The sequence below is a fragment of the Anomaloglossus baeobatrachus genome, chromosome 3, assembly GCF_048569485.1.
Source record: "Anomaloglossus baeobatrachus isolate aAnoBae1 chromosome 3, aAnoBae1.hap1, whole genome shotgun sequence".
Taxonomy (NCBI): Eukaryota; Metazoa; Chordata; class Amphibia; order Anura; family Aromobatidae; genus Anomaloglossus; species Anomaloglossus baeobatrachus.
In genome coordinates, this window is record NC_134355.1 from 419714473 (window position 1) to 419740547 (window position 26075).

The window sequence follows — 26075 nt, forward strand, 5'->3', positions numbered from 1 at the left end:
GTAGGGGAACTAGATACCCCCAGAGATAAAACACTGGTGGTTCCCAGTTGAATTGTAACATAAATAACTTAAATTTTACAAGCCAATATATCTACACTGGAGAGGAGATATTAAAAAAATGAAAAAACTTTGCCAAATGGACGGTTGTGCCCAAAAGGCCAGTTTGCCAAGCTTTGGTATAGAGCATGTCTGAGCTAAATATACTACAAGCTGTTCAGAACAGTTTAGTACTATACACCTAATCTGTGCAAAATTTAACTCAGCATGGGCAAATTTTACTGGAAATATGCCCAACACCAAGTGAAATCTACGACACAAGAAATGTCTGCAGTTGTGAAAATGTATAATGCACTTAGGATGCATAGCACACGTGTCTCTAATAAAGTGGCCATTAAGTGCACATGTTAGAGTACTCAAAGTTATACTATAGAGAATACTTTCTACAGGAATGGAAAAGTTTGTCATAAACAATAAATAACAATCCAGACAAAATCATCATGATATAATACACAGTTCAAGAATTGCAATCTTAAAGTTTATACCCAGACAGGATAAACCTGTAATACTATCACACTGTGGGCATTTGTCTAACAAAGAACAGAGGAGCACAATTCCAATAGCTATAAGTGAAGATGAGAAGCAGCACATCCGATACATTTACATTACAAATGGCTTGCTATTGCTAGTAAATTGGAAAAGCCATATAAATGACAACTTATGCTAAAGTCACCAGGCACTCCTAACTCCAATTGCAGCATGATAAAATACATATACCCACCAAATGTTATATATTACTAATTATATTTTGCTATAATGTGTAAAAATGTTTATATATATATTATATATATATATATATATATATATATATATATATATATATATATATATATATATATATATATATATATATATATATATATATATATATATACATACATATATACATACATATAGACACACACACACACACACACACACACACACACACGTCAGTGCATATAGCGTATTAATTGCGTTATATAAAATAATCAATGTCTAACGTTTAAACATCACTCTTAGGCTATGTGCGCACGTTGCGTAAAAACATGCAGTTACGCTGCGCTTTGTAGCGCAGCGTAACTGCATGCGTCCTGCGGCCCCTGCACAGTCTATGGAGATTGTGCAGGGGCCGTGCGCACGTGGCGTCTAAGAGCGCAGCGCTTCGGCTACTGCCGAAGCGCTGCGCAAAAAGAAGTGACATGTCACTTCTTTCCTGCGCTTTGCCGGCAGCTCCTGCTCTGTCTATGGGAGGAGCTGCAGGCAGAGCGCATGGAATCGGCGCTCACTACGGACATTTCTGCAGCGATCTAAAGCGCACATGTGCTCTTCAGATCGCTGCAGAAATTTCTGCAGGGCTTGTACGCAACGTGCGCACATAGCCTTAAATCACAAGCTTTCAATCATAGTCTATCAGAGCCAGAACTAGGCTCTCATAGACTTGCTCCATAAAACACTGAAGCTGCCAGAAGATCACACTCTGCAGAAGAACGACAGGAGCAACGCTGCTAACAGATGGAGATGCCGGAAAGCGAGTTTAAGACAGGGACAGGGGACTTCTTTTAAAGGGAACCTGTCATCACAAATTTTGCACTAAACCTAAAAGATTCCCCCTCTGCAGCTCCTGGGCTGCATTCTGGCAATGTTCCTGTTGTTCTTGTGCCCCCTTTCTGACCAAAATAAAGACTTTGTAAAGTGGTACCTTTTTGTATTCAGATCTTGGTAATGGTACACGGGGGCGGGCTCTCTGGTGTCCGTTAGTCTGCCTCCTGTCGCTTTAGGCCATCCCCCATCGCGCAATTTCAAAGAGGTGACGTGAGGTAAGCTGGCCAGCGCTTGCGCAGAACAGTGGAGGCGGACACCAGAGAGCCCGCCCCCGTGTACCATTATCAAGATCTGAATACAAAAAGGTACCACTTTACAAAGTCTTTATTTTGGTCAGAAAGGGGGCACAAGAACAACAGGAACATTGCTAGAATGCAGCCCGGGAGCTGCAGAGGGGGAATCTTTTAGGTTTAGTGCAAAATTTCTGATGACAGGCTCCCTTTAAAGCACAACTCCAGCAGTGAAATTTAAAAAAAAAAAAAAAAAATGCTGGAGTGGTGCTTTAATGTCTAACCTTTTTGGTAGTTCGTAAGATAGAATGCGATTCTCAACTGATTCAGAATTCAGCCCAATAGTATCCAAACTCCAAGGTAGATGGAGACAACTGCCATTTGATGTGGCGTCTTCCTTAATGTGAGTTCCTGTTGGGGAGAAGTGTGACCCTTCACGGATCCAAAATTCAGCCAAATAGTGTCCAAGATCCAATTGTTAGAGCAGAGTGAAAGAACGCCCATTCAGCATAGAACAAAGCAAACTAATAGCATTCACTCCTAGTAGGAGCTCCTAACGTTAGACGTTAAAGTTCAACATTGATTATTTTAGCTCAAGCAATCTATACTCCATATGTGCCGATAATCACTATATAGCAAAATAAATAATATATCTCATATAACTTCATTCTTCAATTAATTTTTGCTAACCAAAAATCAGGATAATTCTTTGGAGGGCCTGGCATTTCTTCTTCCCCTTGTGATTCCAGCCGATCCTAGTGGTCCTATATGGCAAGATTGATCGGCTTTTGTCAGGGGATTCTAACATAAAGGGATAACCCAGGTTGGCTAAGAATTTAAGTAGCGTTTTGTGTGCACCATTTTCACATTTCTAAGGACAAACTAGGGCAGTGGCGTCAGAGCTGGAAGCGCATGATTCACTTTACTTTTGTGCGAGCTCTAAAATACTGAGTGGGTATTTCCAAAAGAGCCAAATCATCAAGCAATAAGCATGCACACGTAGTGTTACATTGCAAAAAGCCGGCGAACAAAGACCTTTAAATTACATTAACATGTTCCCATATCAGAAAAAAAAAAAAAAAACACAGAAGAAACATTTGTAGTCTTATAATATATACCCCTTTTCATATGCATAAAATAGAACAAATAAAACCACCCCTAAGTGCTAAGCTCATATGGGCGTCGCCTTTGATTTTTTGTTTCTATATCTGCTGACTGTCACGTGTTCCTTTTTCCTAGTCAAGCTTGTATTTTTGTGATTTAAACATTATCATTCTGTCTTCAAACCTTTCAATAAAAATCAAACAAAAGAAAAAAAAAAAAATACATGACAGTCTTAAGTGCATTGTTTGAGCCTTAAAGAAAGTCCCCCCCCACGAGGGGAAAGAATGAGGTTAACTGTGCTGCAGTAATTATCGTACACAATATAGATTAACTCAAAGTACATACTATGTAGCACTAATTGTAAGTCTAGCTTTATACTTTCCAAAAATCAAATCTATTAGTCATATCGTGTCTATGAACAAATGTGCTTTACATAACTAGAATGGATATATGAAAGCGGGTGTCCAGCCTAAGGGCCCTTTCACACTGCGTTATTATGGTGACTCCGTCTGCACCACTATAGTCAATGGCCCCGTTGGCGCATGCATCCGAAAGCCGCCTTGCAGGGGGGTTTGGACAGAAGCTCCGACGGCACCAGTGAACGTAAGTAATAATGCAGTGTGAAAGGGCCCTTAGAGTGACTGCAGACTGCATGCTGTGGGGTTCTCCAGTGCGGGAAGCAGGCGGACATATGACCACAAGTATGTGATTTGCATACATGCTGTCATGTGCTGACTAGATGAGAGCAGCTTTGCTCAATGCAGGTGCACTAACAGAAGGCCAGAGAAGTCTAGTTGGCATGTGGCCGGAAGTGTGAAAATCGCATACTTGTGCTCACATAACTGCCTGTTCCTGACGCCAGAAAATCCTCATAACACTCAGTGCACGCGCTGTGAGGATACACAAGTCTGCAGTCTTAAGGGTGCTTTACACGCTGCAACATCACTAGCGATTTGCTAGCTTTGTCGCGAGCGACAGCTCCCGCCCCTGTCGTTTATGCGATATGTGGTGATCGCTGCCATAGCGAACATTATCGCTACGGCAGCGTCACACGCACATACCTGCTTAGCGACGTCGCTAGAGACACCGAACAATCCCTCCTTCAAGGGGCAGGTGCGTTCGGCGTCACAGCGACGACACTGTGGCGTCACTAAGCGTCCGTCCAATAGAAGAGGAGGGGCGGAGATGAGTGGCCGGAACATGCCGCCCACCTCCTTCCTCATTGTCGGTGGACGCAGGTAAGGAGATGTTCGTCATTCTTGTGGTGTCGCACATAGCGATGTGTGGTGCCGCAGGAACGACCAACAACATCGTATCTGCAGCAGCAACGATATTTTGAAAAGGAGCGACGTGTCAACGAGCAACGATTTTTTACGTTTTTGCGCTCATTGATCGGCGCTCCTTGGTGTCACACGCTGCAATGTCACTAACGGCGCAGGATGTGCGTCACTAATGACGTGACCCAAGACGATATATCGTTAGCGATGTCACAGCTTGTAAAGCACCCTTTAGGGTGACTGCAGACCCTAAGTCTAGACAACCCCTTTAAAAAAAAAATTATATATATATATATATATAATGTAAACAAAAAGGAGTAAACACATATCATACCTACTCAAGTGGATAGTTCTAAACTCTGCAGAAGAAAACACTGCTCTAATTTAATCTTTGCTGAGAGCAGTAACTGTGGTCATCTTAAAGTACTATTCATTTTTCTTTGTGTTATTTCCACCATTTTTATCCCTTGAAGATTTTTTGGAAGTTGAGTCAAAGTTCCAGTCTACAGGAGTCAGCAGCTGTTGTGTTTTCTTATAGGTCCAGTACGGGTTTAGTATGAGCGTAACTAAAGTCATTCCAACAAAGAAGAAGGCTAGGTACAACATGGACACAGATGTCACTAGACGGTCCCAGTTGTAAAGAGATACCCACCACATATGATAAGTAAGGACCATGCGGCAGTGGAACATGTGAATCATAATCCACTGATTCACCTTCCAAAATAACGTTTGTGACCAGCCTGCCTAGATGAGATGAGAAATAAAAGTATTTTAGTAAAATGCATGCAAAATTTGAAGGTAGACAACATAAATATGGTGACCTCAACTACAGTACCAATCCAGTGGTTTGGTTTTTTTTCTTTCAGTAATGGAGTGGTCTTGCTTTAAATCTAAGTCGCCTGCCTCTGATCTTAAACTCACCCACTGGTGTCTTCACCTTTTTTTGTGTGTCGCTCCGATCCCATGGCACCATCTTATGCCTGTAACTTCTCACTATCCAGAATTTAAAAGGTTACATCACAAGCTCTCTATACAAGTCTATGAGAGCCAGAACGAGGCTCTCGTAGACTTGTATTAATTTGTGACCGCTGGCGTTCTCTATGAAACACTGGAACTATTGGCAGATCACAAACTGCCAAAGACGGACGGGAGCAGAGCTGAAAACAGATGAAGATGCTGAAAGAGGAGTATAAGATGGGGACATGGTACCTAAAGTAGCACTCCATGGGTGAAATAATAAATATTTTATTATTATTATTATTATTATTATTATTATTATTATTATTATTAATAATAATAATAATAATAATAATAATAATAATAATAATAATAATAATATTATTATTAAATGCTGGAGTGGGGCTTTAAAACAAGTTGCTAATACAGCAATTAATTATTTTTATCCATAATCCAGTTTTAAATTCTGCACACTTTAGCAACAATTAGCGTTATTTTTCTTTAGATACAATGCAAATATTATGAATACCCAATTCTACGTCCATCTTTGTGTCTTAATTATTATGGATTGCAAAGAAACCTTGAGTATGGTCTGGCTGTGGTCATGGTGTGAATGGGAGCAGATTAGTGACATATATTCTGGGTTTTTTTCACGAAAATAGGACAGGGTCTTAAATTATTTTTTGGTGCAAAAGATGGGTTAGGGCTTATTTTGAGGGGATGACTTTTTTTCCATAAACAAACATTTACAGCTATTCTTGAACAATGGGGCCAGTGATGTCACGTCTACAGATATCTAGTGGCTCACAATAGCAAGTATCGCACACGCGTCCTGTCACGAACCACCAGGGAGGGTCACTCAGAAATCCCCCGCGCTGGCTACCAGTACGTCACGATCGGGGGGTAACAAGGAGGAGTCACACCCCTCCTTTATACCTCCCGACCGACAGACAGAGCACGTGACGCGCTCTCTAGCGCCCCTCTTATAGTCAGGCCAATTATGGAATTGCCCGACAATAAGCAAGGAGGCCGCTATACTACTTATGCCGATTATTGAAGGGTCCCCGGTGAGAGTAGGGTATATATTCCCCCGACCTCCGCGGGCGGAATATATAAAATCTTCCCGAATCTCACTGGCCTCCCCACAATAATCCTTGGCACAACTCGCTGCCACCAACCGCTTCACGGTAACTATTAGCCGAACACACAGACGTGGGATTCAAGATCGAGATAACAGAACAGCCCAAGATTAATTATATAATTTAATCGGCCGAAGCCACACTAGAAACTACAAATATATACAATAGGAGATCTACAGAATATACATAGGTCAGAGTACAGCTACAATCAAAGCATGGTTTACAAACAGGCATACACAGTGCCAGCAGTTACCTTGTGCGTCTGGCCACAGGGGGGCGCCGTGGACCAGGTTTCCAGGATCTCTCTCACAGGTCTTCCCTGACCAGACCCCCGAGCAAAAGAACCCTGGAAAATGGTCGAATTGGGGTTATCAACCTGGGCAAATCCAGGTCCCCTCCTACCTTAGTGACCTCAGAGGGAAGCACTGCTCCACCCCTGGCTGGAGTTATGGACAATATCCACATCAGGGGATATGGGCCATAACTTTGCCTGGGAGCGTCGTAGGCGGACACCAACGCTCTCATTGTGACAGTTATGAATTTAGCTACAGAACGAGAGGACTCATGACTTGTCTACTAGTTCCCCATTGGCTGATATCACGCCTGGGGTACTTCCCAAGCTCCCACTTCCATAAAAAAGGTGTGCCAGCATCATCCGCATGCGGAGACACCATTTTTATGGTTGCCATTTTTATCGGAAATATGGCTTGCGAGATATGAACCATATTTTACTGAAGTCGCTCTGTCTGGATACTTCCATAGCCTTATAATGAGATACAAACTCTTGTTACAGGGTCACGGCAGGGAGGAATCCTGTCTCCACTGTTCCCAGGTCATCTAATCTCCATATCACAGGAGATGGCCATGGGATGTGTTGCTGGGATGTGACACCTTCCCACATGTTGGACATTGAGAACAAGAAGGGAGGGGCACTGCCATGGAGTGATGAGAGCGATTATGACTGGAAATCATAATTCCTCTTCATATCCCAGGATTTTCCTCACACCTCCCCCCTTTTGAGGGCGCTAGGGGGCAGCACACTCCGGTGTTCCCCCGTGCGCCCGTCCGCGACCTCTCCTTGTCGGGACAGCCCGTCTGCGTTACCGTGGTCCCGGCCCCTTTTGTGGCGAATGGTGAAGTTGTATTGCTGGAGCGCAAGGCTCCATCGCAACAACCGTCCATTCGTCCCAGAGACGGTGTGCAACCAGCTGAGGGGATTGTGGTCCGTCTCCACGATGAAGTGGCGCCCGTATAGATAGGGTTGCAGACGCTGCAGGGCCCACACTATGGCCAGGCATTCCTTTTCAATCGTGGAATAGGCCACCTCCCTCGGTAACAGCTTCCTGCTCAGGTACAAGACTGGGTGCTCTTGGCTCGCAGAGTCCACCTGGCTGAGCACCGCACCGAGGCCGAAGTCACTGGCGTCGGTCTGTACTACAAAACGGCCGCATGAAGTCGGCTGCCTGTAGCACGGGCGGGCTGGACAGGGCGTCCTTTAGGGACTGTCTCGCAGTCCATTGTCCAATCGACTGCAGAGGGCAGCTTCTTCTTGGTGAGGTCCGTCAAGGGCTTTGCCAGGCTACTATAGCGTGGAACAAACCTCCTATAGTACCCGGCGGTCCCCAAGAAGGACATCACCTGCTTCTTGGTCCTGGGGGTGGGCCAGGATGCGATGGCCTCCACTTTCTCAGGCTCGGGCTTCAGAGTTCTCCCGCCTTCCCGGTGACCAAGGTACTGGACCTCGCTCATGGCCAGCTGACACTTTCCCGGCTTGATGGTCAAACCTGCCTGGTGGATCCGCCTGAGCACCCGTGCTAGATGCTCTAGGTGGTCCTCCCAGGTGGGACTGAAGACGGCAATGTCATCCAGGTACGCGGCCGCGTACCCTTCAAGTCCCGTGAGCAGGGTGTTGACCATCCGCTGGAAAGTGGCAGGGGCATTCCTCATCCCAAATGGCATCACCGTGGACTCGTACAGTCCAAATGGGGTAATAAAGGCAGAGCGTTCCCCTGGCCTTGCGAGTCAGGGGGATCTGCCAATATCCCCGGCTCAGATCCATGATGGTCAGGTACTGAGCCCCGGCCAACTGATCGAGCAGGTCATCGATGCGTGGCATTGGGTACGCATCGGCGACCGTGACAGCATTGAGCCCCCTGTAGTCCACGCAGAACCGAGTGGTTCGGTCCTTTTTAGGGACGAGAACTACAGGCGAGGCCCAAGCGCTGTTGGATGCATGGATCACCCCCAGCTTCAGCATCTCGTCAATCTCCTGGCGCATGTGTCGCTGCACCTCCAGGGAGACCAGATATGCTGAACGCCGGATCGGGGGATGATCCCCACGTGATGGACAGCCAAGTCAGTCTTTCCGGGCTGGTTGGTAAACAACCCCCGGAAGGGGTGTAGGGTGGCCCACAGCTGGGACCGTTGGTCCTCCAAGAGCTGGTGGCCAACCTCCACATCCTCAATGGATCCGCCTGCCCTAACCTGGGCTAGCATATCCAAGAGGGTTTCCGCTTCTCCCTCCTCGGGCAGGTTGCACACAGGGAGTGCACATGCCTCCCGCTCATGATGTGCCTTCATCATGTTCACATGGAAGGGCTTCCGCCTTCCACGGGCAGGGTCCAGGGTGACCAGGTACGTTACAGGGTTGAGCTGCTGGTACACGAGGTATGTGCCTTCCCAGGCTGCCTGAAGCTTGTCCTGTGGTTCGGGGACCAGTACCCACACCTTTTGACCCACTTGGTAGGTCCTCTCACAAGCGTTCTGGTCGTACCAACGCTTCTGATCGGCCTGGGCTTGAGCCATATTGTCGTGTACCAGTTGCGTCAAGGCCTGCATTTTGTCCCGGAAGCGCATGACATACTCGATAACCGACACTCCAGGGGTGGCCAAATCCCCTTCCCAAGCCTCTTTCACCAGAGCCAGGGGCCCCCGCACACGTCACCCGTACAGGAGCTCAAACGGTGAGAATCCCGTTGAGGCCTGTGGAACCTCCCGGTAAGCAAATAACAGGTGTGGGAGATACCGCTCCCAGTCACGCCCGTGGGAGTCGACCAACATCTTTAGCATCTGCTTTAAGGTGCCATTGAACCGCTCGCACAGGCCATTAGTCTGTGGATGGTACGGGCTGGCCACCAGATGTCGCACCTGGACTTGCTTACAGAGGGCCTCCATCAGCTGGGACATGAATTGGGTCCCCCAGTCAGTGAGCATTTCCTGGGGAAAACCCACTCGGGAGAAAATCTCCAGCAAGGCGGTGGCCACCTTGTCAGCCCGAATGGACGACAAGGCCACTGCTTCTGGGTACCGGGTGGCATAGTCCACTACCGTCAGTATGAAGCGTTTCCCGGAGCTGCTGGGGATGGCCAGCGGGCCGACCAGATCCACAGCCACCCTCCTGAAAGGCTCATCGATGATTGGCAGAGATACCAGTGGGGCTTTGGGGCGTGGCCCCGCCTTCCCCACTCTGACAGGTTTCACACGAACGGCAGTAGGCAGCCACATCGGCCCCCATTTTTGGCCAGTAGAAATGCTGGTTTAACCTGGCCTTGGTCTTAGCGATCCCTAGGTGTCCGGCCATCGGAATCTCATGTGCGATCCGCAACAACTCCGTCCGGAACCGATAGGGTACCACCAACTGTCGGTCCCTGGGCCACGCCTCCGGTGAACCCTGCTGGACAGTGACCCGGTACAGCCGTCCTTGGTCCCAGACCACTCGCTCCGGGTCAGAGTCCGAGGGAGGCTGTGCCGCCTGCTCCTTTAGAGCTTTCAGGCTGTCGTCAGCTTCTAACGCTGCCTGAAACCCCTGACTAGATGTGGCCAGAATCGACGAGACTGTCACATCTTCGGTCAGTACCCCGGGACCTGTGTCCTGGCCTCCACCTGACTCGGCTGCCACTTGGTCAGAAGGGGAAGAGCTATCGGACCTCCGGGAAGCCCCTTGGCTTCCAGCACTCCCACTGCGGGTGACAGCGGCCACAGCCGCTGCGACCGTGGATCATACCTGCTCCTCCTCCGTTCCTGACCAAGTCGCCGGTTCAGGCAGACCTACCTGGCTTCCTGACACCCTGGTTGTGGGGGAACCCTGCAACGAGATCTTACCTGGGAGCACTTCCGCTCCGGGACCGGCCCCAATCTCACCTGCCTGTTCCCCCCCTGCAGCAACAGAACCCCGCTGTGAAATCTCTGGGGACCCCACATTTGCTGTGGTAGCCCCCACCCCACACATTGGTCCTCCCCCTGCAGCACCCTGCTCTCTGCTTATCCCTGCAGAGGGCAACAGATCCCAGCTCACTGGCTGATTACTTGTAGAGGCATGGTCACACCTTTCTCCAAGCCCCTCCCCTGTCACAGCTGCAGCTGTGTGTGTGTCTATGCAAGCCGAAAAATCAGAGTTCACTCCCCCCTCCCTTACATCATTCATAGATAACACATTAACATTGTCAGGAGTCATGTCAGTACTGGCTGAAGGTTCAGCCCTTGGGGGGCCCAAACTGGGAGGTTATCTGCCCCAAATCTGTCCCAAGTAGCACGTTTGCGGGGATCCGATCAGTTACCCCCACCTCCCTCACCCCTCGCCCCAGTCCAAATAAATGCCAGCAACAGGCAGCGCCGGGTCAATGCCTTCAATCCCGGAGACAGCGAGGGTTTTTCCAGGTACCAAGTCTTGGGGGGACACCATCTCAGGCTGCACCAGAGTCACCTCCGAGGCGCTGTCTCGCAGTCCTATGGTCACAGACCGGCCGACGGTGACAGGTTGGAAGCTGTCCAGGGACCTACCACCACCCCCACCCACACAATACACCTTGGGCGGCCCTTGGGACGGGGACGGAGCCGGGGCCTTGGGACGCTGAGGGCACATGGCCTTGAAGTGTCCAGGTTGGTTGCACTGGTGGCACCGTCTTGGTTCTGCCACGGGCCTGGAGAGGGGAGTTGAGGGGGGACACCCCCTGCAGTCTAGGGGCAAGTGGGGCAGTCGCAGAATTTATCTTACCCCCTCTCCAGGTGCTACTGGTGGCCGCTCTCCTGGCCTCAGGGGCCCGATTGTTGGTGTAGTCATCAGCCAGGGCAGCTGTAGCCGTGGACCCCTTTGGCTTCTGGTCTCGGATGAACTGGCGGAGATCCTCAAGGCAGTTCCACAAGAGTTGCTCTGTGATGACCAAGTCTAGGATCTCTGGTCCGATGGAAAGCTGCAGGCCTTGGGTCCAGTGGTCGGCAGCTCGGGCAAGTGCCCGCCGGTGGTCAGCCCAGGAGTCCTTTGGTCCCTTCTGCAGGGTCCGGAACTTCTTGCGGTAGGACTCCGGAGTGAGGTTGTACTGTTGGATCAGGGCCCGCTTGATGGTGTCGTAGCCCTGATCTGCCTCAGTAGGCAAGTCCCCAAGGATTTCCAGGGCCTTACCCCTTAAACGGGGGGTCAGGTATTTGGCCCACTGGTCCTTGTCCAAATGGTGCTGCAGGCAAGTCCGTTCAAAAGCAGTCAGGAAAGAGTCCAAGTCTCCATCCTTCTCCAGCACTGGGAAGTCCTCAACGCGGACCTTTGGAAGTTTGGTGTCTTGAAGGTCACGTGTGGCTGATGAGGGCTGGAGCTTGGCAAGCTGCAGCTGGTGCTCACGGTCTGCCTGTCGCTCTCGCTCTTCACGCGCTGCCTGCCGCTCCGCAGCCTCACACGCTGCCCTGCGCTCTGCCCTGCGCTCCGCAGCTTCACGTTCTGCCCTGCGCTCTCGCTCCGCAGCCTCACGCTCTGCCTGCCGCTCCGCAGCCTCAGCCTCACACGCTGCCCTGCGCTCTGCCATGAGTTCCTTGTAGCCCTCCCGGTCTCCAGCCTGGAGTAGGGCCATAGCCATTTGAAGAAGGCTATCCGAGCCTCCCAGGCTCGGTGGAATGGCACGTGGTGATCTGCGGCACACTGCAGAGCCCGGTGATTCACTGTCCATTTCAGAGCGGAGGACTGGCATCTGGCTCGTTGAGGACCCTTGGGTGAGCTGCTCCTCATCTTGTCCATAATTGCCAGGTTGTGCGCTGTCCTCTGCAGAACGGTTCTCTGGCGTCGGGCTCCTGGAGGACTCGTGGACAACCTCCTCATTGCTGTCCACAGCACCGTCCTCCCTCTCTTCGGCTCCTGTATTAGCATTGGCCAGTTGCATAGCTCTGCTCCTGGTGCCATCAGCCATTCTTGCAGACTTTGGTCACTGACACAGAACTGCCACCTGATGCACCCACACACCGCACAGTATCTGCACTCTGACACTCTAGTGTTGGTCTGGTCTGAAGACCCCAGCAGCCACAGCTGCTGCAGGCAGTCTTTAGTGTCTGGGAGTATGGGTCTCACACACACTATTATCTCGATCCCACCGCTATGCCACCAATATGTCACGAACCACCAGGGAGGGTCACTCAGAAATCCCCCGCGCTGACTACCAGTACCGTCACGATCGGGGGGTAACAAGCAGGAGTCACACCCCTCCTTTATACCTCCCGACCGACAGACAGAGCACGTGACGCGCTCTCTAGCGCCCCTCTTATAGTCAGGCCAATTATGGAATTGCCCGACAATAAGCAAGGAGGCCGCTATACTACTTATGCCGATTATTGAAGGGTCCCCGGTGAGAGTAGGGTATATATTCCCCCGACCTCCGCGGGCGGAATATATAAAATCTTCCCGAATCTCACTGGCCTCCCCACAATAATCCTTGGCACAACTCGCTGCCACCAACCGCTTCACGGTAACTATTAGCCGAACACACAGACATGGGATTCAAGATCGAGATAACAGAACAGCCCAAGATTAATTATATAATTTAATCGGCCGAAGCCACACTAGAAACTACAAATATATACAATAGGAGATCTACAGAATATACATAGGTCAGAGTACAGTTACAATCAAAGCATGGTTTACAAACAGGCATACACAGTTCCAGCAGTTACCTTGTGCGTCTGGCCACAGGGGGGCGCCGTGGACCAGGTTTCCAGGATCTCTCTCACAGGTCTTCCCTGACCAGACCCCCGAGCAAAAGAACCCTGGAAAATGGTCGAATTGGGGTTATCAACCTGGGCAAATCCAGGTCCCCTCCTACCTTAGTGACTGAATAGGATAACTGAAGTGAGCACTAATATATATATTATGAGTGCAAGCCAAAAAATACATACTATATAAGGATAAGGCTGCACATCAAAGTTAGATAATGGTATAATGCCTCAAGCATATGGAAAAATATTGGAAAATACAATGAAAAATGCTACTTGCTAACTTGAACATGTGAATAATGAATTGCATACCTGCCATGAATATTAGGAAAAAGGAGATATTTAGCAATCGCATTGATCAATGTAACTGAGCCCCAAAACCTCGTCAAGGTATATCTCTATATTGGGGTCCCTAGCTCTGTGACCCTAACTGTGTGTCATCTCATTGCAATTAAAAACTGCTGTGGGTGGAGAGGGGTAACCAAGGACTTTCTTATATAGGAGATGGAAAAAACATGGCCTAAAGGGGCGGAGCTGTGTTCACATTCAGAAAAAAAACTACATATAACTGAATAGGATAACTGAAGTGAGCACTATTTTTATACATTTTTCATTGTATTTTCCAATATTTTTCCATATGCTTGAGGCATTATACCATTATCTAACTTTGATGTGCAGCCTTATCCTTATACCCTCCTACCTTAGTGACCTCAGAGGGAAGCACTGCTCCACCCCTGGCTGGAGTTATGGACAATATCCACATCAGGGGATATGGGCCATAACTTTGCCTGGGAGCGTCGTAGGCGGACGCCAACGCTCTCATTGTGACAGTTATGAATTTAGCTACAGAACGAGAGGACTCATGACTTGTCTACTAGTTCCCCATTGGCTGATATCACGCCTGGGGTACTTCCCAAGCTCCCACTCCCATAAAAAAGGTGTGCCAGCGTCATCCGCATGCAGAGACACCATTTTTATGGTTGCCATTTTTATCGGAAATATGGCTTGCGAGATATGAACCATATTTTACTGGAGTCGCTCTGTCTGGATACTTCCATAGCCTTATAATGAGATACAAACTCTTGTTACAGGGTCACGGCAGGGAGGCATCCTGTCTCCACTGTTCCCAGGTCATCTAATCTCCATATCACAGGAGATGGCCATGGGATGTGTTGCTGGGATGTGACACCTTCCCACATGTTGGACATTGAGAACAAGAAGGGAGGGGCACTGCCATGGAGTGATGAGAGCGATTATGACTGGAAATCATAATTCCTCTTCATATCCCAGGATTTTCCTCACACGTCCTATTCATTAGGACTTTATCCCAGGATAGGTGCACACCTGCCACTCCTGCAGAATAAACCCCTGTAATATAACATACATCTGAGAAGCACGGCACGTAATACAATAGAAATTCAAAAACTGTCTACCAGATTATTAGGGGTACACTCTGCCCACTTTGTTTACCCTAACATACAGATGAGCATTGTGCACACACTATTTACTCATATTTGACTTCAGGCACCAAGAACAGTATTTAGCGACTGATCTGTACCATAGTGCCCTCTGGTGGCTGTTCTTCGGTGTCTCACTTTTTGTGATCCATTATTGTATTGTGCCAGGCCAGGACTCCTGTTCAGCACCCATATAGATTGCTGACGTGGCTAATGGATCGGGTCTTGTGAATTCATTTGCAATAACTCTGATGGTGATATTTGTGGATTCTGGGATCTCCATTATAATCCATGGCTATCAGACGAGTCCTGTGGTTAGGTGAATGCTTTTGTTTATGGGAAAATCCCCTTGAAATTCAACAATATAGTCTTACCTTTAGCAGCATCCATGAAATACAGGTGAATGGAGTGCTCATCTCTAATAATAATGTAACCATTGGCAAATAATGTCCCGATGTGGTACAGATCACAGCACCAGAATATCCTATAAAAGCAAAAATGTGGTGGACAGCCAAAAGGATGTCAAATGTCCAGAACACAAAATTAGATGTGTGAAGAGCAAGGTTTTCAAAAAGAAAGAACCCAGTTGCCATCAAGATGGTAAAAGAAGCCCAGCTCTGTCGACCAGTGATCTGATCAGCAATGAGAACTGGGTCAATGAGGAGTGCATTTAGCCCAGTCACAATGGACTGGACTCCGAATACTGCCCTTGTAGCCGCAAGGCTCCAAAATACCTTCTCTTTGGCAGGGAGTGATCTGTAAGTGGCAGAAAGCACTAGTGATGCAAGGTGACCAAAGGCAAAAATGCCTACGTAAAATAAAAATCCACCCACTATCAGAATCAGTCGGGTGTTCCAGGATGAATAGTCCAAATCAAAGTCAAAACTGCTCAGAGCAGCCACAAGATCACGATGTGCAGCCATCTTCAGGAAGAATGAGTCGTGCATGTGCGGTCTATTTTTATACAGGCGTCTTCTTATTATACATTGTCCGGATTGTCCATTTCCATATTACCTGCAGAATGTAAAAAAAATACACATAAAGAAAGGTCCCAAAAGACCAGAAATCATCCTGAAGGATTTTTTTTTTCTCAAAAAAATAGTCTTACGACAATCTGTATACATTACTAAAGCTGCTACCACAAGGCTAGATAAAATAGCTACCGTGTTTTATTAGTGATGGATGGACCCGCAGATACCCAGGATCGGCTAGTCTAACCAGGTTTCGAAAAAAATCTAAACAAACCCTGGAATTAATCTTGGATATCTGGCCGGACACCGGTCCCCATAAAAGTCTATGGGGACCCAAATCATGAACTTTAAAATGGTGATAGAAACGGCTAAGGGGATGACAGCAAGCTCTTTATACTTACCAGTTTATTTCCTTTTCACTTACAGATTAGTAATGAGGGGGTCTCATAAAGCCTCCCCATTACTAATCTAGGGCTTAGTGGAAGCTTTGAGCTGTCATTAACCCCTTATTACGACAATTGCCACCGCTCTAGGGCAATCGGGATGAGCCGGGTAAAAAGTGTCGGGATTGTTGCACAATCTGGGTGGCTGCAGGCTGCTATTTTTAGGCTGTGGGGGCCCAATAACCATGGGCCTCCCCAGCCTGAGAATGCCAGCCCCCAGCTGTCGGCTTTATCATGGCTAGGTATCAAAATTGGGGGGAATGCACACCATTTTTTAAAAATTAATTACGGTAAATATTTTTTTAAAAATGCGCCACATGGGGTCCCTCTTAGGCCTCTTTCACATGTCCATGCAAAACACACACGTTTTGCACAGCCCGTGGTGTAGGTGCGTATGTGTGTCACGTTCAGTGTGTGCCGTCAGTGTGCTATCAGTGTTACATTCGCATAGCACATGAAAAGCATGAACTTCTGTACTTACCCGTCCACAGTGCTGCTGTGTCCGGCGCTGCTGCTGCTTCCAGTCCTCGGTGAAGTGCATATGTAATTATCAGGGATCGGAAGCAAGTGACAGTAGTGCTGGAGACATCAGTGGTGGAGACAGGTGAGTATAGAAAAGCATTTTATTAAACACTTGGTTTTCTCCAGTACAGTGTGCAGTCTGTGTGACACCCGTGCTGCCGGAGAAAAACTAACATGTCGCTGTGTGGAGCACACGGAAACACGGTCTGTATGAAAACACACAGGTGTGCGCAAACCCATTGATTTTAAAGGGTCTGTGTCAGTGTCTCCAGTACGCGTGAAAACGGATGTCACACGTACCGAGGACACAAATGTGTGAAGGGGGTCTTATTTTGATACACAGCCAAGATAAAACACACTGCTGGGAGTTGCAGGCTGTAGCAGTATTCTTTATCTGTGCTGGGTATAATAATAATAATATGGTGGGGACCCTATGCCATTTTTTTAATTTACTTATTTTTATACCAATATACACATGCAGACAGCGTATATGATTCCAAGCAGACAGACACACTTTCACACAGGGCGTTGGGCCGATGGAAGCAGTGCACATGCATGAGTTTAATGAGCGGTCCCAGAAGTAGCGTTACAGCCGTGCAGGAGACTGGCAAGTATACCATGCCTGCTTAGCCCTATTTGTTTTTTTCTTTTTCCACTATTTATTTCCTTTCTATCCTTCCTTCACTACACTAACTGCTGTTTTATTTATTTTTTTTTTTAACTCTCTGATGATTCTTTGTTTGAGAATCCCAGTGCATGCTGGCATGCTGGAATACTCAAACAAACCGTCATTAGGGGGCAGAGTCTACGATCACTGTCACAGTCTATGCTCCCACCCTGAAAGAAAGCATCATCAGTGTAGCTTGTTGGAGGGACTAGGCTAGACTCATAGCGCTGTGTACAGTGCGATGTGCACAACGATAGCATGTTCTGTTGCCGGCTTAGATCAGTAGTTATGAGCTAGCAACAGAACAGTCCAGACGAGACCTGTGCCGCCCCTGCAAGTGAAAGTGACGTCACTAGTGGGTGCAGCGCTTGTCTCTGTACGATGGCTATTTTGCTACTGCACATCGACAGTGCGCTGCGCTCTGCTCTGTTGGTTCGTTACTACTGATCTGAGCCTGAAACAGAGAGCATGCTGTCATTGTGCACATCGAGCAGTGAGCTGGGACTAGCCCAGCCCCTGAAATGAGCATCATTGATTACGTTTCATGAAGGAGGCAGAGGCTGTGGCAGTGACCGCAGTCTCTGCTTACTGATGGAGCTTTGTTTTGAGTATTCCAGCAAGCACTGAGATTTTCAGACGAAGTGTCGTCAGACAGGAAATAGGAAAAAAAATACAGTTCCAGTATAGTTAGGGAAGTATAGGGAATTTTTAGTGCAAGCATATTAGAAATTAGTTTAGCTCATGGCACTAATTAGGCATTTAGATAAAAATGTCTTTGGCCTTCGGATCACCCCTTTAATATCTCTGCAGATATTCATTTTATATTTTAGCAGGGTGGGGTGAATGTGTTTTCAATTGATAGGGAGCAAAGGTGGCAATTTATTTACACATTCAAGGAGGGCACAGTAGTTTTTGCTATGAAATCTAAAAGTAGCATTACGTAGGGGCTGAAACTCCAATTCCTGCGATTACTTGCTAGTTTGAATGCCATCATCTTGATATGATCTGTTTTTTATGTCTGCTGTAATTTCATCTAGCAGTGCTCAGACTGCTGAGCCTTCTGGAACCCCACCTACACCACTGATTGGCAGCAAACTGCTACTCAATGGTGGGGGTGATGTTACACAGATCAGTTAAATAGGAATCAAATGTTCCTGTAATGATAATCTCCTGCTGATATGCCAATGGTTTTATTGAAACATACAGTTTAGTAAGTTACAAACTGCTGAAATCAGGCTCTCTGCCCCTATATTATGTTGTCCTCAAAATACATACCATACAACTGCTGACAGATTCCAATTGGGCCATGTTCACACAACCTATTTTCAGTCCAACAAAACACTGGATTGTATGCAGACCAATGTTAGTCTTTGCAGCATGCACATGTCCAATGGACATGCCTAGGACAGAGTCTGAGGAAAAGAAATAACTATGACCGAATTTGATTCAATATTGGGATCGCACTCTGCCATGCATGTCAATAAGTCTGTGGAAACCATCAGACTGCACTCGGATGACATCTCTGTGTGATCTGATTTCCGTGGACTCACACAATGGAGAACATGGGAAATTGGTTATTGCCGCCAGAACCCCTAAAATTGATTCCATCTTGAAGAGACGTGCTGGGAGAGGGGGCAATTGTCGATCAAGCCACTCGGTGGGACAGCACTTATTTAATGATTGAGCGATTGCTTGAACTAAAACAGTTTTATGGATATGGCGAACCCTCAGGTAACCCTAAATGAAGGTCAATGGACACAGGTGGCTGAATTGAAGGAATTATCGTGACTACAAAAATTACAAGCTGAGGATTTAACTCCTGGCATTTTCATAAGGGAGTGGAAGAACTTGCTATTTTGCCTGTCCCAAAAAGGAGGTTTAATCGCAGATGGCATTTTTGCTTCAATGAAACGGAGAGAGACACAGCTATTGGAAAATAAAATTCTTCTGGCAGCTGTTTATGTGGACCCCAGTCATCGTATACTGCTTGATCATCAACAGCTTACTAAAAGGAAAAAAAGCTCTGACTGAGGTAACAGTTAGGATGAGTGGCCTACAGGACTTCCAGGCGCAAGAGGACTTGGGTCCCTGACAGTGCTACTGCTGCCATATCTTCATCCTCATTAGATGAGGAGGTTTAACTTTGACAAGTAATTGGATTGACATGGAGCAGGCAAAGCGTTGCCGCAAGGCAAAAGATTTCACTCCGTCTTCTATAGCAAGCAGATTGAAAAATTTTACTGAAATCTGGTCACTTGCTCTCTAATAATAGAAAAATTCAACCGTTCATCAAAACTGGACTGTGCATGACCAAAATTCCTTTATACCCGGAAATTGTTTAAAGATGTTGCCCCATGTGGTTACGGCTTTGCCTCCAACACAAGTTAGTGTAGAGGTTGTTCTCTAGCCTTAAAATTATTAGGTCAGATTTGAGGTCATCTGCAAAGGAGGATCTGCTGGAGGCAATTCTATTTCTTACAACAAATTCATAGACTGCACAAATGTTATTTACTATGTTTTTTTTGTTGAAAACTGTTTTTTTTTTTTTTTGCCACGTACATAGTTTATTACATAGTGTATTACGCATTTACAATTTATTAGTTTTTTGTGTTCTAAAGTTGTATTCCAATAAAATATATTTTATGTTCTATCTAAATATCTTGATTATTGTATCATAAAAATGATTAAATGTCTGATGTTCACATTGTACTACAATACATTTTTCACTTAAAAGGGGTTATCTGGCTTATTTTGACTTTTTTTTTATTATTTCCCTATTGGGATACATTGGGGCAGGTAAGTAGATAGAGACCACTTTCCTGTCCTGCTGTCAGCCCCTCTCCCCCGGATCAGAGTGGTCATGTGACCGCTCCTGCCGCGATTTTGCTGTTTCCGGTCATTTCATGTCAACATGGGCAGGACCATGTTGACATGCAAATCTGGGAACAGCATGTTGCCGCCCTGCTGGGCGGGTACAATGCGTGGAGTTCCCGCCCCCCTTCCCTGCACCCTCCCACACATTCCCCCGCACCCCGTACTCTCCCCACAACCTTCCCCGGCACTGCTGTAGGACCCGTGAGCTGAGGGGAGTGGCCTGGCGGCGGCTGCCTACGATTTCACCGCCAGCACCGGGCCCCCGTGCTCAGGATCGCACATTCAAATGTATCGGCATCTGTGATGCCAATACATTTGAAAGCACTGATTAGAGAGCGCGCTGCTTCTCATCACTGTCCCCGCTGTCTGTGTCTGACAGTTCAGGACAGCGGTGACGTCACTACTGTGCTGATATGTCCAGACCAGACAGCGGACGAACGTGCAGTAGCGGCGGGGACCGATGAGGTGCAAAATATGTATTCCCTACATATGTTCGGTGCAGAACGATGGGGGGGGGGGTGTCGGTACAGAGCGCTGTGTGTGTGTGTGTGTGTGTGTGTGTGTGTGTGTGTGGTTTGCAGAGCCAGATGTGTGTGGGAGGGGGGCAGAACACTATGTGTGCGTGTGGTGGGGGGGGGGGGGGGGGAAGAGCCCTGTGCGGGGGGGGGGGGTGGGCAGAGCCCTATGTGTGCGTGTGTGGGCAGAGCCCTATGTGTGCGTGGGGGGGGGCAGAGCCCTATGTGTGCGTGGGGGGGGGGGGGGAAAGAGCCCTATGTGTGCGTGGGGGGGGGGGGAAGAGCCCTATGTGTGAGTGTGGGGGGGGGGGGGGGGGGAGCCCTATGTGTGAGTGGGGGGGGGGAGAGCCCTATGAGTGGGGGGGGGGGGGGGGAGAGCCCTATGTGTGAGTGGGGGGGGGGGGAAGAGCCCTATGTGTGAGTGGGGGGGGGGGGGAAGAGCCCTATGTGTGAGTGGGGGGGGGGGAAGAGCCCTATGTGTGCGTGGGGGGGGGGGGGGAAGAGCCCTATGTGTGCGTGGGGGGGGGGGGAAGAGCCCTATGTGTGCGTGGGGGGGGGGAAAGAGCCCTATGTGTGCGTGGGGGGGGGGGGGGGCAGAGCCCTATGTGTGCGTGGGGGGGGGGGGCAGAGCCCTATGTGTGCGTGGGGGGGGGGGGGGGGGGGGGGGGGGGGGGGGGGCAGAGCCCTATGTGTGCGTGGGGGGGCAGAGCCCTATGTGTGCGTGGGGGGGGGCAGAGCCCTATGTGTGCGTGGGGGGGGGCAGAGCCCTATGTGTGCGTGGGGGGGGGGGCAGAGCCCTATGTGTGCGTGGGGGGGGGGGCAGAGCCCTATGTGTGCGTGGGGGGGCAGAGCCCTATGTGTGCGTGGGGGGGGGCAGAGCCCTATGTGTGCGTGGGGGGGGGGGGCAGAGCCCTATGTGTGCGTGGGGGGGGGCAGAGCCCTATGTGTGCGTGGGGGGGGGCAGAGCCCTATGTGTGCGTGGGGGGGGGGGCAGAGCCCTATGTGTGCGTGGGGGGGGGGCAGAGCCCTATGTGTGCGTGGGGGGGGGGGGGGCAGAGCCCTATGTGTGCGTGGGGGGGGGGCAGAGCCCTATGTGTGCGTGGGGGGGGGGGCAGAGCCCTATGTGTGCGTGGGGGGGGGGGGGGGCAGAGCCCTATGTGTGCGTGGGGGGGGGGGGGCAGAGCCCTATGTGTGCGTGGGGGGGGGGGGCAGAGCCCTATGTGTGCGTGGGGGGGGGGCAGAGCCCTATGTGTGCGTGGGGGGGGGGGCAGAGCCCTATGTGTGCGTGGGGGGGGGGACAGAGCCCTATGTGTGCGTGGGGGGGGCAGAGCCCTATGTGTGCGTGGGGGGGGCAGAGCCCTATGTGTGCGTGGGGGGGGCAGAGCCCTATGTGTGCGGTGGGGGGGGCAGAGCCCTATGTGTGCGTGGGGGGGGCAGAGCCCTATGTGTGCGTGGGGGGGGGCAGAGCCCTATGTGTGCGTGGGGGGGGGCAGAGCCCTATGTGTGCGTGGGGGGGGGCAGAGCCCTATGTGTGCGTGGGGGGGGGCAGAGCCCTATGTGTGCGTGGGGGGGGGCAGAGCCCTATGTGTGCGTGGGGGGGGGCAGAGCCCTATGTGTGCGTGGGGGGGGGGCAGAGCCCTATGTGTGCGTGGGGGGGGGCAGAGCCCTATGTGTGCGTGGGGGGGGGGCAGAGCCCTGTGTGTGCGTGGGGGGGGGGGGGGGCAGAGCCCTGTGTGTGCGTGGGGGGGGGGGGGCAGAGCCCTATGTGTGCGTGGGGGGGCAGAGCCCTATGTGTGCGTGGGGGGGACAGAGCCCTATGTGTGCGTGGGGGGGACAGAGCCCTATGTGTGCGTGGGGGGGGCAGAGCCCTATGTGTGCGTGGGGGGGGCAGAGCCCTATGTGTGCGTGGGGGGGGCAGAGCCCCTATGTGTGCGTGGGGGGGGGCAGAGCCCTATGTGTGCGTGGGGGGGGCAGAGCCCTATGTGTGCGTGGGGGGGGCAGAGCCCTATGTGTGCGTGGGGGGGGGCAGAGCCCTATGTGTGCGTGGGGGGGGGCAGAGCCCTATGTGTGCGTGGGGGGGGCAGAGCCCTATGTGTGCGTGGGGGGGGCAGAGCCCTATGTGTGCGTGGGGGGGGCAGAGCCCTATGTGTGCGTGGGGGGGGCAGAGCCCTATGTGTGCGTGGGGGGGGCAGAGCCCTATGTGTGCGTGGGGGGGGCAGAGCCCTATGTGTGCGTGGGGGGGGCAGAGCCCTATGTGTGCGTGGGGGGGGGCAGAGCCCTATGTGTGCGTGGGGGGGGGCAGAGCCCTATGTGTGCGTGGGGGGGGCAGAGCCCTATGTGTGCGTGGGGGGGGCAGAGCCCTATGTGTGCGTGGGGGGGGCAGAGCCCTATGTGTGCGTGGGGGGGGGCAGAGCCCTATGTGTGCGTGGGGGGGGCAGAGCCCTATGTGTGCGTGGGGGGGGGCAGAGCCCTATGTGTGCGTGGGGGGGGCAGAGCCCTATGTGTGCGTGGGGGGGGCAGAGCCCTATGTGTGCGTGGGGGGGGGCAGAGCCCTATGTGTGCGTGGGGGGGGCAGAGCCCTATGTGTGCGTGGGGGGGGCAGAGCCCTATGTGTGCGTGGGGGGGGGCAGAGCCCTATGTGTGCGTAGGGGGGGCAGAGCCCTATGTGTGCGTGGGGGGGGCAGAGCCCTATGTGTGCGTGGGGGGGGGCAGAGCCCTATGTGTGCGTGGGGCGGGCAGAGCCCTATGTGTGTGTGGGGAGTGCAGAGCCCAATGTGGTGGGGGTGCAGAGCTCTATGTGTGTGTGGTGTGGGGTGCAGGGCCCTATGTGTGTGGTGTGGTGTGCAGAGCCCTATGTGGGGCTGTTATTTCCAATGCTAGAGTGATAACAGGTCAGTGCTGGGGCAGAATACTGACAGGGAATGTGTGCAGGGGGTGGGGCTGGACAGTGAGGCCGGGCGGTGCCAGCTGTGACTCGGAGATTTAGCACAGAAAGTGGTCAGTTTGCTGGAGCTGAATGTAAACAAAGAGCTGCAGAGAAATAAAGGGATAATTCAAGAGGAACAAAAGTTAGAAAACAAAAAAAATAACAATGTAGGGATGTTTTTATATGACAATACAGCACAGATAAACATTTTTGTTAAGCTAATGTCGGACAACTACTTTAATACTGTATAAGCAATATATGTGGGAGTAGGAGTCGTGGAGTCGGAGTCACAGGTTTGGCTTACCGACTCTACAGCCCTGGTAATAAGGAGTTAATGGCAGCCACTAAGCCCTAGATTAGTAATGGGAGACGTCAATGAGACCCCCCCATCTGTAAGTGAAAAGAAATAAACAAACACTGAAATAATCCTTTATTTAAAGTAAAAGACAAAAAAAAAAAAAAAAAACCACCCTCTTTCACCACTTTATTAACCCCAAAAACACCCCTGCACCCTGCAGGTATGAAGTAATCCACACAAGGCCCCATGCTGCTTCCAGCACTGCTACATCTGAAGTTCCCAGCCACTGCCATTGGCCATGATTGCCCGCTGTGAGGTTCAGGCAGAGACTAATGCGCTATCAGCGGTGACGTCACTCAGGTTAGCTGCGGCCACAGCTGGAGTCCTCCACCTGTGACCGCAAATCATTGAGTAATGTCACCACTGATCGTGCCACTCACTTCAGTCACTGCCTGAACCTCACAGCTGACGGTCATGTCCTATGGTGCTCGCTTTGAGCTTCAGATGTAGCAGTGTTGGAAGCGTCGTGGGACCTCGTGTGGATTACATCAGACCCACAGGGGTGTTTTTGGGCTTAATAAAGTGGTGAAAGAAAGTGTTTTTTTTTTTGTCTTATTTCAAATACAGGAATTTTGGGGTGTTTGTGTTTACTTTCACTTACATATTTGTGATGGGGAGTCTCAGATGCCTCCCATTACTTGGGTTTAGTGGCAGCTGTTGGCTGTGATTAACCCCTAATTACCACCGCACCAGAACAACTGGAACAGCTGGGTCCAGCTAATGGATGCACCACTTCTGTGGTGGATGCGGGCTGCTATTGTTAGGCTGGAAAGGGCCAAATAACTAAGTCCCTTCCCACCCTAATAATATTAGCCCCCAGTTGTCCGCTGTACCTTGGCTGGTTGTGGGTGGTGGTTGGCCCCACCATCCACATCGCTCTGCATCCCCTTCCCCCCCCCCCTCCACATCGCTCTGCACCCCCTTCCCCCCCCCTCCACATCGCTCTGCACCCCCTTCCCCCCCCCTCCACATCGCTCTGCACCCCCCTTCCCCCCCCCCTCCACATCGCTCTGCACCCCCTTCCCCCCCCCCCCACATCGCTCTGCACCCCCTCCCCCCCCCTCCACATCGCTCTGCACCCCCTTCCCCCCCCCTCCACATCGCTCTGCACCCCCTCCCCCCCCCTCCACATCGCTCTGCACCCCCTTCCCCCCCCCTCCACATCGCTCTCCACCCCCCTTCCCCCCCCTCCACATCGCTCTGCACCCCCTTCCCCCCCCCCCTCCACATCGCTCTCCCACCCCCTTCCCCCCCCCCTCCACATCGCTCTGCAACCCCCTTCCCCCCCCCCCTCCACATCGCTCTCCACCCCCTTCCCCCCCCCTCCACATCGCTCTGCACCCCCCTTCCCCCCCCCTCCACATCGCTCTGCACCCCCCTTCCCCCCCCCCCCTCCACATCGCTCTGCACCCCCTTCCCCCCCCCCTCCACATCGCTCTGCACCCCCCTCCCCCCCCTCCACATCGCTCTGCACCCCCTTCCCATCGCTCCTGCACCCCCCTTCCCCCCCCCTCCACATCGCTCTGCACCCCCCTCCCCCCCTCCACATCGCTCTGCACCCCCTTCCCATCGCTCTGCACCCCCTTCCCCCCCCCCTCCACATCGCTCTGCACCCCCTCCCCATCGCTCTGCACCCCCTTCCCCCCCATCGCTCTGCACCCCCTTCCCCCCCCTCCACATCGCTCTGCACCCCCTCCCATCGCTCTGCACCCCCTTCCCCCCCCTCCACATCGCTCTGCACCCCCTTCCCATCGCTCTGCACCCCCCCTTCCCCCCCCTCCACATCGCTCTGCACCCCCTCCCCCCCCCTCCACATCGCTCTGCACCCCTCCCCCCCCCCCCTCCACATCGCTCTGCACCCCCTTCCTCCCCCCCTCCCCATCGCTCTGCACCCCCTTCCCCCCCTCCACATTGCTCTGCACCCCCTTCCCCATCGCTCTGCACCCCCTTCCCCCCTCCACATTGCTCTGCACCCCCTTCCCATCGCTCTGGCACCCCCTTCCCCCCCCCTCCACATCGCTCTGCACC

At 51.0% G+C, this 26075-nt stretch overlaps 2 protein-coding genes across 3 annotated transcripts in view; both read right to left on the reverse strand.

Annotated features, from left to right (window-relative positions):
• Positions 1 to 15163, reverse strand: part of ARHGEF10 (Rho guanine nucleotide exchange factor 10) — a 291401-nt gene extending 276238 nt beyond the window's left edge. Inside the window, exon 1 of the mRNA XM_075340320.1 lies at positions 15146 to 15163. The gene's annotated coding sequence lies outside the window, so the exon portion shown is untranslated. The remainder of the gene's footprint in view (positions 1 to 15145) is intronic.
• LOC142296564 (protein CLN8-like) overlaps positions 2061 to 26075 on the reverse strand; it is a 31080-nt gene continuing 7065 nt past the window's right edge. For both annotated transcript variants that reach the window (XM_075340325.1, XM_075340326.1), the window contains 2 exons: positions 15146 to 15785; positions 2061 to 4996 (listed from right to left, as the gene is read on the reverse strand). In XM_075340325.1, the coding sequence (XP_075196440.1) occupies positions 4679 to 4996; positions 15146 to 15718 (891 nt within the window). In that variant the 5' untranslated portion in view covers positions 15719 to 15785 and the 3' untranslated portion in view covers positions 2061 to 4678. The remainder of the gene's footprint in view (positions 4997 to 15145; positions 15786 to 26075) is intronic.